Source organism: Canis lupus, chromosome 18 (assembly GCF_003254725.2).
Source record: "Canis lupus dingo isolate Sandy chromosome 18, ASM325472v2, whole genome shotgun sequence".
Classification (NCBI taxonomy): Eukaryota; Metazoa; Chordata; class Mammalia; order Carnivora; family Canidae; genus Canis; species Canis lupus.
In genome coordinates, this window is record NC_064260.1 from 22,206,845 (window position 1) to 22,223,118 (window position 16,274).

Below are 16,274 nucleotides of genomic sequence, written 5' to 3' on the forward strand. Positions count from 1 at the left end.
CAACTATTATTTACGTTTACAAAACCTGCTCTCTTCTAAATTAAATATAGACAATTTCCCCCCAGGTTCTCTAGATAAGGGTAGGAAGGTTCTGAAAAAAATGATTGATAATGTCTGTTCTAAAATGACACTTTTCTTTCAATTGAGCTAATTTTGCATATCAGTCTGAGAGATCTGGATGCTGTCCTGAGATGAACAAACTAGTCATCACAAGCAACCTTTCACAGAATCGAATTTACCATGATTATGTGGCTGCAAGGAAAAAAAAAAAGTTTCTGGCCACAGAAAGGGTGTGGTGACTAATCCTATTCTTTTCAATATTTAAATACCTACGCCATTCAAAATCAGAAACAGCCTCTTTTGGGCAACAGCTTGTCCGGATTAATAAAGATGTCAAATTTTAATTTTGCAGACAAAAACAAACCCTATAACATTAATATTCTGGGTAGAATTAAAATTCTCATCACCCCACTGCTATAGATGGTGCAAGATTCTCCTCCCCAAATAAATAGCACATTTCATATAAATGTAATAAGATGTGCAGAAGAATGCTCTTCGTTATGTGTCTGAAAGATACCCTTGTCTGACAATGTGATGATGTACCAAGTTATAAGCTCTGTTAGAAAACAGTTTCCTACTATTGGCAAAGAAAGGAGAATGTTTATGTTCCTGCCAATGTACTGGGGCAGGCAGATTATGGCATCCTGTTGCGTGGCAATGCCTTCATGGTGCAGAAGGTATAAAGGCATGGAAATGTCTCAGTGTCAGGGCTAAGTAAGGAAAAAGACGAGAGAACTATGGTATTTAAGATCAGATTTATGCCCAGTATTGGACATCTGGAAGATCAGTTAATTTCTTGAGAAAAATGACTCTAGATTTTATTTTTATTTGTAATAGAAGACTCAGGAGAACTTCAGCCATGGTTATCACATGAGAAGCTAAATGAATTTTAGTGGACAAATTACATATGAAAACCAGTTATATCTAATTTCAGGTGGTCTTTCCTTATTCATATTCATATTTGATATAAAAATACTAAAATATTTTAATATTGTCTACTTTTCAATGTTCTATTGCACACATCTGCTAAACCTATTTAGTAATATTGTAATCAGAACAATTTGCTGGTAGCCTAATTCAATGATACCAACCTATAAAAAGATGTAAATTATAGCCCAAACTGAACCACAGGTGAATATACACAAATCAGCAAAAAATAAAACTCTAGACATTACAATGTAGCTTGACAATGAAAGAGAACCAACTCTACCTTGCATTCTGGACAACCATGACTTGACTGCATTGATTCCGAGAGCGAAAGTGAAGGATACAACAGGCAAGTTGGGAAGACGGGAAGAAAAAAAGTTAGGAACAGAAATAAGGAAGAAAATATGAGAATAATAACTGGAGGAGCTACACATATAAATAACATGAGGCAGAGTATAGTCTTAGAGATAAAATGAAAATAACAGGTCACAAATGCCTTGACCACTGTACTCATTAGTAGTAATTTAAGGAAAGGTTTAGGAATTGAATAAGTGTAGTTCATTAGCTCCCTTTGGGGCAAATCCCAAAGAACAGGCATGTTTTATCTGACAAAATACATGGAGATGGCTTTAGGTGGAAACTCACTCTTTATTTCACTATAGTTCCTCATTTCCTGTTACCCCGTGAATGGCTGAGATATTCATGTTACCTGCCTGCCCTTTTGGGTTATTCAAGTATGTAATAGTCTAATTGAAACATACCCTGTAATAAATAAAACATAGGTACTCTCATATTGTATAAAAGGCGATATTCTCTAGGATATTATTAGAGATGACAGAAAGTAAAATACACTGCTTTATTTTCATTCATTTGCAAATGCTTAATTAGGGATATACCCTTGGCAGTGATTTCTTCTTGTCCCTTAATATTGTCATTAAATAACATTGGAGTTCTAATGACCCAATCAAAGGCAGAATGAAGTTATCAGTTTGTTGTTGTTCTGCTCACATTAAAAAAAGATAGCCAAACTGCAGTTGTAACTACTAAAGATTTAAATGAACATAAAATAAAAACCCCCCTTTTCTGTGCTATATGGCTAATTGGTGATCCCTGTAAATTAAATTCAATGAATTAAAATTAGAATCACAAAACCAGCAATTCTAAATTTCTAAATAAAATTATTAGGATAAAATTAAAGGCTGTATACTTAGTTTGATAAAACACCTGGAAATTTTCAAATTATTTTCTGAGTATTATTTGATTTCTTGACAAAACTATTGGCTCTGCTTGCTTCCTTGGCCCTGTCATTATCAACAAGAAAGATTAATCTCAAAAGAAATGGTGATCTGATGGTGGTGATATAGTCAACAAACAGCAGATTCAAAGGTAATGTATAACTCTAACTTGGATCCTATTCAAACAAACCAACTATAGTCACAAACATGCTTTGTATGATCTCAGTGCTTTTAAATTTGTTCAGGTTTGTTTTATGGCCCACAATATAGCTTATCTTGGTGAATGTTTCACATGCACTTGAATATGTATTCTCCTATTGATGGGAAGATTTCTATAAATATCAATTAGGACTTCAATTAGGAGGCAATTGGGGAAATAAGGAATTATTTAAACATTTTGAAAGGACAGTGGTTACATGTAGTATTATGATTATGTTTTAAATGAGTTATCTTTTGGAAATATATAGTAAAGTATTTGCAGAAAAAGTTATGAGTTGAGATATACTTTAAAATAATCTGCATAGAGGGAGTATATAAGGGTAAAAATGAGACATGATTGTCTAGGAAATGACGATTGTTGAAGCCGAGTAATGAATAAGTGGTGGGTCATTCTTTCTACTCATGTGCAACAATTCGAAATTTCCAAGTAAAAAGTAATATTCAAATGTCACCCCTCAAATAAAAAATGGATAAAAATAAAACCAGAGCCTTGAAATTACTAGCTTCAAATTCTTTTTTATTATGCCTCCAATTGTTGATTATTTATGGTTCCATCATGCTAATTTGGCTACTATAAGTTGTTCAGATAAGGTATAATGATCCGTTGGGTCCAAATCACTGTTTTGACATCATCTTTGAGTACTGATTTATACACCAGAACGTAGCAATTTGCATTTATCATGTGAAAATTAAACATCCCCAAAGAACACTTGCTTTATATGAACAGTTTGTATAGACATGCGATTCAGTCATTTTTCATTTATTTCCCAAATATTTACCATACTTATTAAACATGTTTTAATATTCAACATTTCAAATATTATTCTTATTTTTTCTTATTTTATAACTCTTAAAACATTGATTTGAAAATATTCATATAAATAGGGATACATCAATAAGTCACTTAATGAACATGTAATGTGATAGACAATGATGTCCTATAAGATAAAACAGTAACTTACAAGTCCCTGAACATTGGTTTTGCAAATGAATTTAGGAAGGTAAAGCTAATTCTCTAAATTTGCTACAAATAATTCCTTAAATGATTTCACAGTTCATCTGATTAGTGAGTGTGGTTTCTAGATTCAAAAGGCTGACATGTCGTCAAAACAGGTTTTATCATGATCAGGGCTCTCCTGGAACACTTTAGGGCTTAATTACAAATTTTTATTTCCACCTTACCTAATAGTTGAAAATAAATAAATAAGACATATAAATAAAACTAAGGAACAGATATTAAACTTTAAAATTGGAGACTGGAAGAAATACTAACACTATTTTTTAATCCATGGCATGTGATACTTAGAAGACACTGCTTCTTTACTCACCCTCTCCCAGGAAGAAGGTACACTTTAACAAAGGGGTCCGAGTAACCATTGTTGTCTCGAGGTACAAGGTTTCTTGCTTGGAGAATATGGATTATGAGATTTCCGAGATCATAGTTGATTTGAAGCTTAAAGGGACATCAAAATATTCCATGAATATTTTGCTGTTGTCTTAAGAAATCTATAATACATTATTATTCAATAATTTACCAGTACTTTTTTTTTTTTTTTTTTTTTTTTTAGTGTCCTAGGGAGCACCAACCTTCATTTCCATTTTACTTGAAACTGAACAGACTAGTGTATGTCTAATTTAATTGAGAGCTTCCAGGCACATGCTAATTACTAGAAAATGTGCTGTTCATTCTTTCCATGGTTAAAGTTCTGGCCTGTCTAAAATTCATTTAGAAGTATAATCATACAAAAAAAAGTATAATCATACAGTGAATTGCTAGTTATATTTTGATGCTAAATTTATACTTTTAGAAAAATACTACATGTTGTCAGCGTTCATGAATACAATTACTAGGATTTTGAAAATAAATTGCTGAATTTTTTAGAAAATGTCTTTTGCATTTTACCAGATAATTAGCAGTAGGTGGAATCATTATTTAAAGATAGAGCTGTTAGTCTGAAAAGAATATTTAAGAACATGTAGATTTGATCTCTTTCTATAGTATGTCATATTACTGATAGTTTTTTCCTGTGCCTGCTTTTCTAATACTGTCAGAATATAAGATAATAAGATCTTGTTCTTTAATTTTAGACACTGAAGAGGAAAGAAGAGGCCCTGCCTCCTAGATTTAATGGCTGTTGCATAATTATCACTGAAAAGGAAAAGATTAACAATTTAAATAAATATTTGAGAAGCCTACTTATTTCAAGATAATGGAGTTGACTAATTTTTCTCCTTCAAAACTTAAATATTCTTATGGCATCATTTTCAATAAAACTTAATTTTGCTTGATGCTGCTTTTGCTTATCAAATGACAGAAAGGAAAGGATCTATATGTGAGAGGAAAAAATTCATATATAAAAATACTAACCGATTTTTTTAATTATCATTTGAAGCAGGTATGTTGTGCTCATGTTGAAAATGGGAAATTTTAGAGAAGCCAAACTTCATTTAAAATCTGATAAATTTTTTTTTAAAGATTATTTATTTATTTATTCTTAGAGACACAAAGAGAGAGAGGCAGAGACACAGGCAGAGGGAGAAGCAGGCTCCATGCAGAGAACCCTACGTGGGACTCGATCCAGGGTCTCCAGGATCACACCCTAGGCTGCAGGCGGCGCTAAACCGCTGCGCCACCAGGGCTGCCCCTAAAATCTGATAATTAAAATAATTATCTAATATAAGCATAATTTTCATCTGGTTATATTTTCTGGCAGACAAGGAATCTTCAGTTGCTTTTCTCAACACAGAAAAGCTCAATTTGTCTGACCATTATGAAAGCAAAGGCAACATATAAAATAAAGTACCATGAAGAAAGACAAAAAATGAGAAGTTTAGAAATGCAGTAACTGGGGTTCCTGGGTGGCTCAGGGCCTTCGGCCCAGGGTGTGATCCTGGAACCCGGGATCAAGTCCCACATCTGGCTCCCCGAAGCAAGCCTGCTTCTCCCTCTGCCTGTGTCTCTGCCCCTCTCTCTGTATGTCTCTCATGAATAAATAAATAATAGTAAAAAAAAAAAAAAAGAAATTCAGTAACTGTGTACCCTAATGGGAATTGAAAAATGGAATTATTCTGCACCAATTTTTACACTGAGATTTAGAACAGCTTCCAAATCGTTAAGGAGAACTTCTTCCCCTCGTACTCTTTTCTTTAATGGCCTTTATGTCCACTTTTATCTGGTAAGGCACCAAAACCATTTATTTAAATGAAAACTTGCAGGCTACCATAAGAAAGTACTTTTCAGAAACTATCCTGCAGTGCTTTAGAAAACACTCAGGATTGCTCAGATGTTACTTTTGAGACAGAATGAAATGTCCCCAGACATTTCTTTCAACCAGATTTCAACCAGAGCTACTCCAGGGTAGCAGATTGATCATTTGGGTGACCACATAATGTTTCATTTGCAAAAAAAAAAAAAAAAAAAAAAAAAAAAAAAAAGTTTCGGTATAAGAAAATAAATAAACTAGAAATCACTGTTATGAGAAAATATTTTTTAAAAACAGCCTACACATTAAGAAAGAATATTATCAGAGTAAATTCCACCTACAGAATTAAATATCACTGCTCAAGGAAAAGGAAAATGAAACAAGAATAAATAACCTCAAGCCTGAACGAAACATGGCAAATATTGGTCTGTGAGGAAGAAGCTTAAAAAAAAAAAAAAAAGAAAAAAAAATCTAGGAATCAGAAAATCAGCAAATCTAGCGTTTTCTTGGTGACATCAAGGAAGATCAGGTCTGGCTTTCTTGCAAGGGGGAAGCAGCAGCGAGGAGGCAGGCCGGGCAGCATGGAAGGGGCCAGGCCTGGGCCCTTCTTCCCATCCCAGGCTCACGCCCGCTCTGCTTTCATCAGCGGGAGCCCAGATGACCGCTTCACTGAGGTCCTCGCACTTGCAGTCTCCCCCCTGTAACATCTTCTGGAGGCCACTGCAGTATGACATCTTCTTACGTATTCCGTTCGGTCTCCCTTACTCCAGAATCCTACCGGGCACCCTCGTGCAGGGCTAACACCACTGAGCTTGTGCTGAAGGCTCTTTTTATATTTAGTTTCAACTTCTCTGTACAGGAACATTTCAAGGCAGCAAAGCTGATCCCTGCCTATTATTACTCTCTGGCAGCGGAAACTCTCCTCTTCTTCCTACAGGAACACAATCCCCCTTTTCTCGGGGCTTAGCCTCAAATTAATTTGTTCAAGTCTGCTGTCCTTTGTGAAATCATTCATGAAAATTTCGTCTAGACTATGTTGGAGAGACAGCTCTAAGACTTCCTGTTCTCTCCCCCTTATCTGAAACCTGCCGTCTTCAAATAGTTATCATTTTACATTGTGTTTATTTTTTCTATGTGATTTTTCTTATCTATCCTGAATTACTTTTTGGCATCATCTGAAGCACAGTTTTTAAAACATTTCTGACTTTGACTCACAGTAAGAAATATAGATTATGATATAATATACACACAAAAACATGCATTTATAGATGTCAAAAAAAAAGAGATGTGTACTATTTTTCTTCTATGCTCCTGGTCAAAATCCCCTAAGTTGATTTTATGAATTACAAACTTGTTATGACCCCTGGTATGAAAAACACTACTCTAGAAGAAATGTTCAATAATTATGTAACACTTGTTGGTAGGAGGAAGGAAAGAGGACAGCATTGGACTCATGAAACTCTTAAAGAGGAACCCTCACACTTCTGGGAGAATCTGTTATATTTGAAACATATTCAACAAATATAAACTAAGACGTAAAACATACTGATACTGCTAAGGCATCAGACACATATGTCAAGTTATAGAATTCCATAAACAGATTTTATAAACTATATATTTGTACCAAAATGCTGCTCTATAAAATAGTATTTTTCTTTCACAGGTCTGAATGTGTAATATATAACACATACAAAACAGGAAAGGTCCTAACAGTGTTTAGAATTACAGTAGACCAGTGAGGGGGTGTGAACCAGCCAACGAAGATGGTACAATGAGGATTTTTAAAAAACTTTCATACCTGAATTTCCCCTGTAATCGGATGAGAGACAACCTTTGTTGCATCAGTAGGCTGCAATATTAAAAACATGTATTAATGGATAAGCCCATCATAAAATTGACCATTTCAACTTCCTTCTGTAATTAATTTCTATTTGGTCAGAACACACTGCCTGGAAAATGCATTTCATCCATCTGGCTGCTTTGGATTATGGGGTCTACTTCTACTTCTCAATTTGTGTTTAATTTTATAGATACATAAATCTGTTTTTTTCATTTTGCTCAACCTGTTGTGAAACTATAATTTTATACCTATAGGACTGCATTTTCAATTACTTAATGAAATGAATACTTTGGTTTAAAGTACTCAATTTAGCTATTTACAGGTTTTAAAGATCTATAGAGAAATGAAAAAGACGTTGTTTTTAGACAACAACAACTGCCTAGGAGCACAGAGCTTATAGAATGCCATCCTTGAGCTCCTTTGATGGATGCTCAACCCCTCACTGCTGCCTTCTAGAGTAAAGCACCCAGGCAATCACTTCTTCATAGTTCACATTCCTTAATGAAAGTTCTATCCTCTTCTATGTAAGTTCTCACTTCCTTAATAAGTTCCTTATGCCAGTAAAGCCCTAAGAGCAGTTAGGAATGTGATCTGGTAAACTGGTTCATAATGCTGAAAAAAGTGACAGATTGCTGATTTGTTACATTTCAGTGCAGTATCTGTACAAAAGGAGAGGTGATGTCCATGACTCCAGATCAGCAATAGAGTTTCAGGCAATGTGGCACTGACATGGGGAGATATTCATTAAGATGGAGGCCAGCCTGCTACCCCCAAAATAAGGCGCTGTCTGCCTACATGTACATAATACTGGCCTGGTTTTAATAATTAACTGGAAAAGGAAAGATCCTTAATATTTAGGTAGATACACTTGTTGCCTTTCCTTTATATTTTTATTCTAGAAATGAGGGCAATCCAAAGAAGACTATTCCAGGTCTTGTTTTAGGAAATAACTAAGGAATACAAATAATGTGACCTTTTGTAAAATTATATAGAGTGGAGGTTAAATTTTCCAAGCCATATATCCTTTATTTAGTTGAGCTCCTTTATAAGAATGTCCATTCATTAATACTGAAACTCTGGCTGCAAAGGGTAAGCTACTAGTTAATGAAAAAGTATATTTACTTCAGAATTACTTTACCGCTTAAATTCAAAGAAAAGCAAACTGGATCCAGAAAAAGGACTATAGAAGCCTCTGAAACTATTTGTATCTTGAGTAAAGATGGGGAATTTCCGAAAAGCAGTTATTTTTGCATTCCAAAGAGGAAAACAAGAATAACACACATAAAAACAAAAAAATGAGACACAAAAACCCCTCATAAAACACAAAGCTAAATTATTATTGGTAACTTACTTTGTTTTGATCTCTTTTTGACAGTTGTATCTCATCTGACATATAATCATGCAAATATAACTAGATTTAGTAAACTTATGGACCATTTTTAATTGTTCTGGGGTGTGACACTAAACTCAATAGGGTAGAGAGGGATACTTTAAATTACAGAAGGAAAAAGATCACTATCTTTTTGGACACTGAGCCAACCATGAGCCCCAGGTAGTTACCCTTCAAGATCAGACCAACTATTTTCCTTTCAATGATGTCATATCTTTGTGAGGTTGGTTTTTAATGATTGCAAAGATAAAAAAAATGTACTTCAGGAAGATCAGCGAGGACAGTGTACAACAAGAAATCACTTTGTTAGTATGCAGTCTGATTTCATAGTTTGAATTGTGCAATGTCTATCAGCTGCCCATATTCCAGTGATATGTAATTATTAGCAATGAAACAAATACATTATTTTTATTTCATCTTACATGTATTATTTTTTTCCAATGGTTATTCAGATACTAATTAACTAATTACTTAACAAATAAAACTGTTTTAGATGTATCTTTGGGCAGAAGACAGCCATGAAAAACAATTACTGAGATGTTCAGGGTACTCTGACCAGCAAACTTTGGGAAACCAATGACCTATTTCATAAGACACTTAAAACTAAGTACTTTAATTGAATCATTTATTCAAACCATGCCTTGAAAGAAATCATTCAGTCTTTAAAGATAAAATGATGAAGGTTTGGTTAGAATTTCAGAGACAAAACAGCTTGAGATGGTAAAATAAAAAATTTGAAGATAAAAATTTGTATTGAATTAGTTTAAGAAAAATAATCACTTAAAATAGTCATATACATAGCTTATATAATTTAAACATGTATTTAAATAATTTAGATTCATATTTTGCCTACATATACTCAGCAGAAATCATTTAGAATATTAACAGATTAATAATTACTTATGAATCATTATTTAGAATGTTTACTAGATGGTGTTCTAAGTATCCAAATGTATAATTATGCTAACTATATTTAAATATTTTAGATTTAATACATTTCATTACCTTAATGTCTTATTATTTAATAGTCTCATATCTAATAACAACACAAAGAAGTTAAAACCATAATTCTATAAATTATCTGAAGAACATATGACATGTGTGTACATATTACCTGACAGGGATAGGTAAGTTTCAGACAGTCACTCCCTATTTCTGTAATATCTCAATATAAATTCTTTAACATTGTAGGATTTGGAGAACAAATGAAAAAAATGTATTGCCTTTTATGAATACCACATGTTGATGGGTCAAGAAATATTAAAATTAAATTTATTTATCCATTGATCTGTTCAGAAAAAAAAGGTTTCAAGAAACTATACCAGCTAGATGTTGAAGATAAATGTCCCAAAAGATGACTAAGTAACGGTCTCTTTCTTCAAGAATGTTAGTATCTAGTTACTATGTGTTTCAATGAGAAATGTTCATATAATTATATACATACACATTCCCAAAGTGGTTAGATTTGATTATGGTTATTACTATTGGCAAGAGTTAAGTTATCTATCATCACTAAATGGTAGGAGGCCAGAGGTAATTTTAAATATTCTAGTAGTTACTTAAAAATGTAAGAATCAGCTGGTGAAATTAATTTTTAATAATATATTTTAGTTAATTCAATTTATGCAAACTATTATAATTACATCATGAAATCAGTATCAAAATTGTAATGAAATAATTTATATATTTTTTCATATTAAGTCTAAAGAATTTGGCATTAATTCACATATTCAGGATATCTCAGTTCAGACTAGCCATATCTCAAGGGCTCAACTGTCACATGTGGCTACCATTATGGACAACATAGTTCTATAAATTTTTATTTCAGCAAAAATACAGCAAAACACATAGGCCACATTCGTGGCATGGAAAAGAATTACTGCATATCATAAAACATGTCAATATCATTTCCTTGATGCTTGCTCTACTGTACTTGTTTTTATCTTCTAATCATTGCCATAATAGTTAACATATTACAAAAAATCAAATTTTGCACTTCCATAATGTTATAGAGACACAAGTGCCATTGATATTTATATCAGAATATTTATTTTGTTACTATGCTGTATAAGCCCCCTATTATGTACTTAAACCATAGTATATAGAAAGTAGGATGCCTCCTTGGCTCAGTTGATTAAGCGTCTGCTTCTGATTCAGGTCATGATCCCCAGGGTCCTGGAATTGAATCCAATGTCAGGGTCCCTGCAGTGGGAAACCTGCTTCTCCCTCTACTTCTCGCTTGTGCTCTCTTCCTCTCTCAAATAAATAAATATATATATATATATATATATATATTTTTTTTTTTTTAAGATGCAAATTGTCTTAAGAGATCCATAAAGCATAGAGGCATTTCAGAGGGAGGAGAAAAAGAAAAAGGATACCTTCTGATCTTAAGGCAGGATTGGACTATGGAAAGATTTCATGGACAAAGGCTTCCTGTTATTCTTATTTCATTTTTGCTTACAGCTTATCACTGGCTCTTCATTTCCGGCATATTGCCGTGTAAAAGTCAGGCATGGCACATAATATCCTCCAATTTACAACCATCTAGGCTTCTCTTATTTCTTACCCCTGTATTTTTTTATACACCTACATTCTAGGGAGGCAATTTCTGTTTCTGAGATTTTTTTTCATGTTGCACTCTCTGGTTGGAGTGCTGCTCCCTTTATCCCCTTTACTGATTCAGTTCATTAGCTAAATACCAGCTCTCCTAACCCCATTCTTCATGCCCTCACTGTATTTCTTCATGGCATCTAATATTATACTTTCACTGAATTTGGTTACATATCATTCTTCATCTGTAATTAGACCAGTACCTTTAATTTTTTAATTTTTTATTTATTGTAAAGAGAAAGAACGAGCATGAGCGAGGGGTGGTGGGGAGAAGGCCAGAGCTAGAGGGAGAAGCAGACTCCCTGCTGAAGGTGGGAGCCTGACAAGGGAGGGGCTCGATCCCAGGACTTGAATCATGACCTGAGCCAAAGGCAAATGCTTAACCAACTGAGCCACCCAGGTAACCCTAGACCAGTATCTTTTAAACCTCAAGGGGCAGCACACAACTTGGAGAACTTATTAAAACTCTTGTTTCTTGGTCTAATCCTTAAAGAAGGCATAGAGTAGGATCAAGAATTTGTATTTTTAACATGTTTCTAGATGATGCTGATGCTGTTAAAAGAATCACACTTTAGGAACCACTGGTCTACCTACTATGCAGGGAAAGGATTTTATCCATCTTTGTATCCTATACAAAGTGTGACCCCTGACACTGAGGTGCCATCCAAAAATGTCTGAAAAGTAGGAATGAGTTGGAAACCCTAATATACAGAGTACTTTTTATCAAGGCTATTGTAAAGATTGGACATTATGTTTACTGTAATAACCTCCCAAGAAAAACCACTAACTGAGCCCTTTTAGACTGAGCAGGGTAGGGTCCAACGCAAAGGTGAGGCAGCCAACTTTCTGGGGAGTAGGGATACTTTTTAAACAAGGTAGTGACCCAATCAGATCATTAAGCACAGATCAGACAGTTGGAGAGTAGTTTAAGAGGAAGGAAATAAAAATGGTGAATGGAGTTACCAGTAGTGAGTGCAATAATGTTAGAAAAAAAATAATGCTTTGCTAAAGATCATTGGTGAGTTCCGAGAAGACAGAAAATTGCTACAGACTTTTTAGGAAATTAGAATTCTCAGGATTAAGATTCAGTGACTGATCAGACATTGTGAATCAAGAAAAAAGAAGAGCAATGGAGGTCTTAAATTTGTACTTAATTTCCTGGAAGGATGGTGATGTCAGTTGCTGAAATAAAAAAATATTAGGATGAGAAACTCATAGAACTATAATATGCTTGGTTTGGAAACTTTGCTAGCAGAGTTTGTCATGTCTTGAGGACTTCTACCTGGAGATTGAGAAAGGAGTGAAAAATACCATCAGTCTGTAACTCAGGAGACAGCGAGCTTCCATGAGGTGATTCTCAGACACTAATACACAATTGCATGTGGTATAATACAGCTGTGTTAAAATATGTTTTGAAATTGAATCTACTCTCGAAATTGCACTTTGAGAAGCATTGCTATATTTAGTTTGAAACAAGTCATCAAATGATGCAATCAAATGCATGAGGAAAAAGCTATATTTTCATCTGCTTTTATAAACTTAAAAAATTAATTCTGTTTTCTTTTAATTGCCCAGTGACTTGGAAATAATAATGTTAGAAGTATTTATTTCAAAAGAAGACTTGCAACAAAGGAAAATTTATTAGTATGGAATTAGGGATAAAATTCAAAATGGCAATTCTATATTACTGGTTCTTCTTCTTCTTTTTTTTTTTTTTAAGATTTAATCTATTTATTTGAGAGAGAGATAGAGCAAGCAAGCATGAGGGGAGGGGCAGAGGAAGAGGGAGAAAGAGAATCTCAGGCAGATTCCTGTGGAGCGCAGCACCCAACATGGGGCTCGATCTCACAACCGTGTGAGATCATGATCTGAGCTGAAATCGAGAGCTGGATGCTTAACTGACTGAGCCACTGAGGTGCCCCAATCAGTATAGAATTAGGGATAAAATTCAAAGTGGCAATTCCATATGACTGATTTTCCTTATTTCTTATTGTCCTAAATTCTTTTAGGACAAATTTTATCTCTGTGTCCTTTATACCTTTTATTTAAATTATCAAATCCAATGTAATGTCTATCTTGCATTTCCAAAAAGATGCAAAGCTAACGTTCCATACACAAAGGGGCTCAGACAACTACAAAGAAGAAGAACCAGGAAATACAAAGCATTAGACACACCATTCAAGTTCCTCATAATTATAACTGCTAGAGTATTTTTTTTTAAATTTTTATTTATTTATGATAGTCACACAGAGAGAGAGAGAGGCAGAGACATAGGCAGAGGGAGAAGCAGGCTCCACGCACCAGGAGCCCGACATGGGATTCGATCCTGGGTCTCCAGGATCGCGCCCTGGGCCAAAGGCAGGCGCCAAACCGCTGTGCCACCCAGGGATCCCAACTGCTAGAGTATTTTAAGAAATGTAGAAATACTTCATCTTTATAACATTTGATCCGCTATATATTAAGAAATGGACATTTTGTTTCAATCCATCATTAGGAAGTGAGAGATCACAAGAAAACCACCTGAGAAGATGATACTGGATTTCCTCTGTCCTTGATTGAATACAGAGCTAGAAAATAAGTAACTCAGAGGTCACCTCTCACCTTGCTGCTGCTGTGCTTCTTTTTGTTCACTGAGGGAGACCCTGGTTGCCCAGGGCTGGGGACAGAACTGGATCCTGCAGAAGTAGGACCTGAATGAACGTGAGATCCTTTCTCCACAACGGATGACAGAACCAGTGGTGACTGTTGTAGTGAAACCTTCTGGAGCTCCGCTGCCAACTGCTTGGGATCAACCCCTGGGGATTTCGCTTTATCCACTACAACAAAATGAAGTGGCTATGTATTTCTCCATTTCATAGGTACTTGATACCATAGAACTTACATGAGTTCTAGATGACAAGGGAATTTACACGCACAGATGTATGAGAAGTTATACAGGCCTCTCCCTGTTCCTGAGGGCAGTAACCCAAACTCTCCATGCTGGCTGTAGCATAGGGAACACTCGAGAAATATTTGTTAAAGAAATAAGCCATATTTTTAATGTAATAAGACATCTACATTTATAAGACTACAGTTGTTAGCTAAGAAAGAGCTAAATCCATTTCATCATGTCCTTATGAAATGACACGTGGATTTTTCTCTTTATTAGAAAAAGGCCATCAAAAGGTCCATAATCCAGTTATGCTAAAAGGAATCAAGTATGATCTAAAACTTCTATAATACCTCAAATAAATGGCCCCATGGCCTACTCTGATTGGATGAATTCATTTTTAAAGAATTAAAACTATAAACGCACACAGCAAGAATTCTGTATGAATTTCTTTAATGGGTCTGACACACAAGTATGTGTTTCCCTAGGATGCTACATCCATAGCTGCAGTGCTTTTGGTTTTGATTAAGATTACATAAGTAAATAAACACCTATTGGTCTATACCTACATTTTGCCCAAACAATATGTTTGTGTTTATATCTTCATCATACAGAGGCATCATCTGCCTCTACAACTCCCTTTACATACACACCTTCACCCTTACCCACAGCTGGGAGCAGATTCCTTTCACCTACCAGCTCTTGGTGGCTCATGAAGTTCCAGCTGCTGGGGATTTTCAGAGTCGGACAGCATATTGAGATCCCTAAAAATTAAAACAAAGAAATTAAGAAAGAAATTGAGGAAATAGGAGACAAAAGGCCCTTTTTTCCAACTGCCCTGATTTTTTTTTCAGTAGGTAAATGAGAAGTGGTTAATGATATAAAGCCATTTCCAAGCATGCTCACCCTCCTAACCAAATATATATTTGCAATGCTTTTAAAAGTCAGCTGATAAAAATGATTTTTTAAGGTGAAATCTTTATTGATTAAATGTAAGTTCATTTTGAAATACTACACACATACACAAAATCTAAATAGGTTTAGGCTTTCATTTAAATGAAGCATGTTTCAATAAAAGCATGAAAGGGGGAGAACTACTGACATGATCAGACACAAAATTAGCTGAATTCTTTCTATGCTTTAGACTTTGATTCTGAACACAAGAAATCTATAAAACTTGTATTCACTTTATTTTCTAATTACTGAAAATCTTGCTGGCTGGCAAAGGTTCCACCTTAACAATTTTAAATTAAAAGAGCCATGAATAGCCAAAAAATGGAAACAAAAAGATGGGGAAAAACTCACAGTCTTACACATATTTCTGCTTCCCCACTTTGCTGACTAATGATACTCTGCACTTCTTCATACGTTTTAGAAGTTAAAGGAATTCCATTCCATTCCAATACTTGCATCCCTAAAAAACAAATTCAAGTATAAAATAAAAAATATGTTGTATTTCTAGTTTGAGTCTATAGGGCATAGAAAACATTTAAAAACCAACTCAGCACACCATTTCAGAGAACACCAGTTCAAAGTTCTCTGTAATGTTAATACCATAACCACATGTAGTTCAATTTCATCACTTACCTGAACACATCAAATATGTCTAAGACAACATGCAAAATATTACTTTTGAAAATCTATTAAATATTACCAAACACATGCATTTTGTTCACACTGCTTTAATAAAGAAAACATTATTAAACATATATTGCTTAGGCCAATTTTGTAGAAGAAAAAAACATACAAGCACCAATATAATTTTTCCTTGGGAAACAAGCATCTAGAAGAGTATAGACTTTCATAATCCATCATGGAATGGGAGAAGTAGAAAAAAGTCTTAGTAGTTTGGTTTTAAGACATTGGTATTGCTTCAACTTTGCTAAGATAAAACAGATTTCCATGTGGTATTTTTTTT

General features: G+C 34.4%; 1 protein-coding gene and 1 long non-coding RNA gene across 6 annotated transcripts in view; one reads left to right on the plus strand and one right to left on the minus strand.

Annotated features, from left to right (window-relative positions):
* PCLO (piccolo presynaptic cytomatrix protein) overlaps positions 1–16,274 on the minus strand; it is a 390,134-nt gene that overhangs the window by 77,993 nt on the left and 295,867 nt on the right. For 3 of the 5 annotated variants that reach the window (XM_049096822.1, XM_049096821.1, XM_025449188.3), the window contains exons 11-16: positions 15,662–15,770; positions 15,053–15,120; positions 14,089–14,303; positions 7,443–7,493; positions 3,770–3,894; positions 1,271–1,297 (exon numbers count right to left, since the gene is read on the minus strand). In XM_049096822.1, the coding sequence (XP_048952779.1) occupies positions 1,271–1,297; positions 3,770–3,894; positions 7,443–7,493; positions 14,089–14,303; positions 15,053–15,120; positions 15,662–15,770 (595 nt within the window). Of the gene's footprint in view, positions 1–1,270; positions 1,298–3,769; positions 3,895–7,442; positions 7,494–14,088; positions 14,304–15,052; positions 15,121–15,661; positions 15,771–16,274 lie in introns of those variants that run through there. The other 2 variants (XM_049096819.1, XM_025449195.3) reach the window with 2 other exon arrangements.
* Positions 1,011–4,641, plus strand: LOC118351406 (uncharacterized). The gene is made up of 2 exons (XR_004806844.1): positions 1,011–2,373; positions 4,530–4,641. It is a non-coding gene; the product is annotated as an uncharacterized LOC118351406 (long non-coding RNA).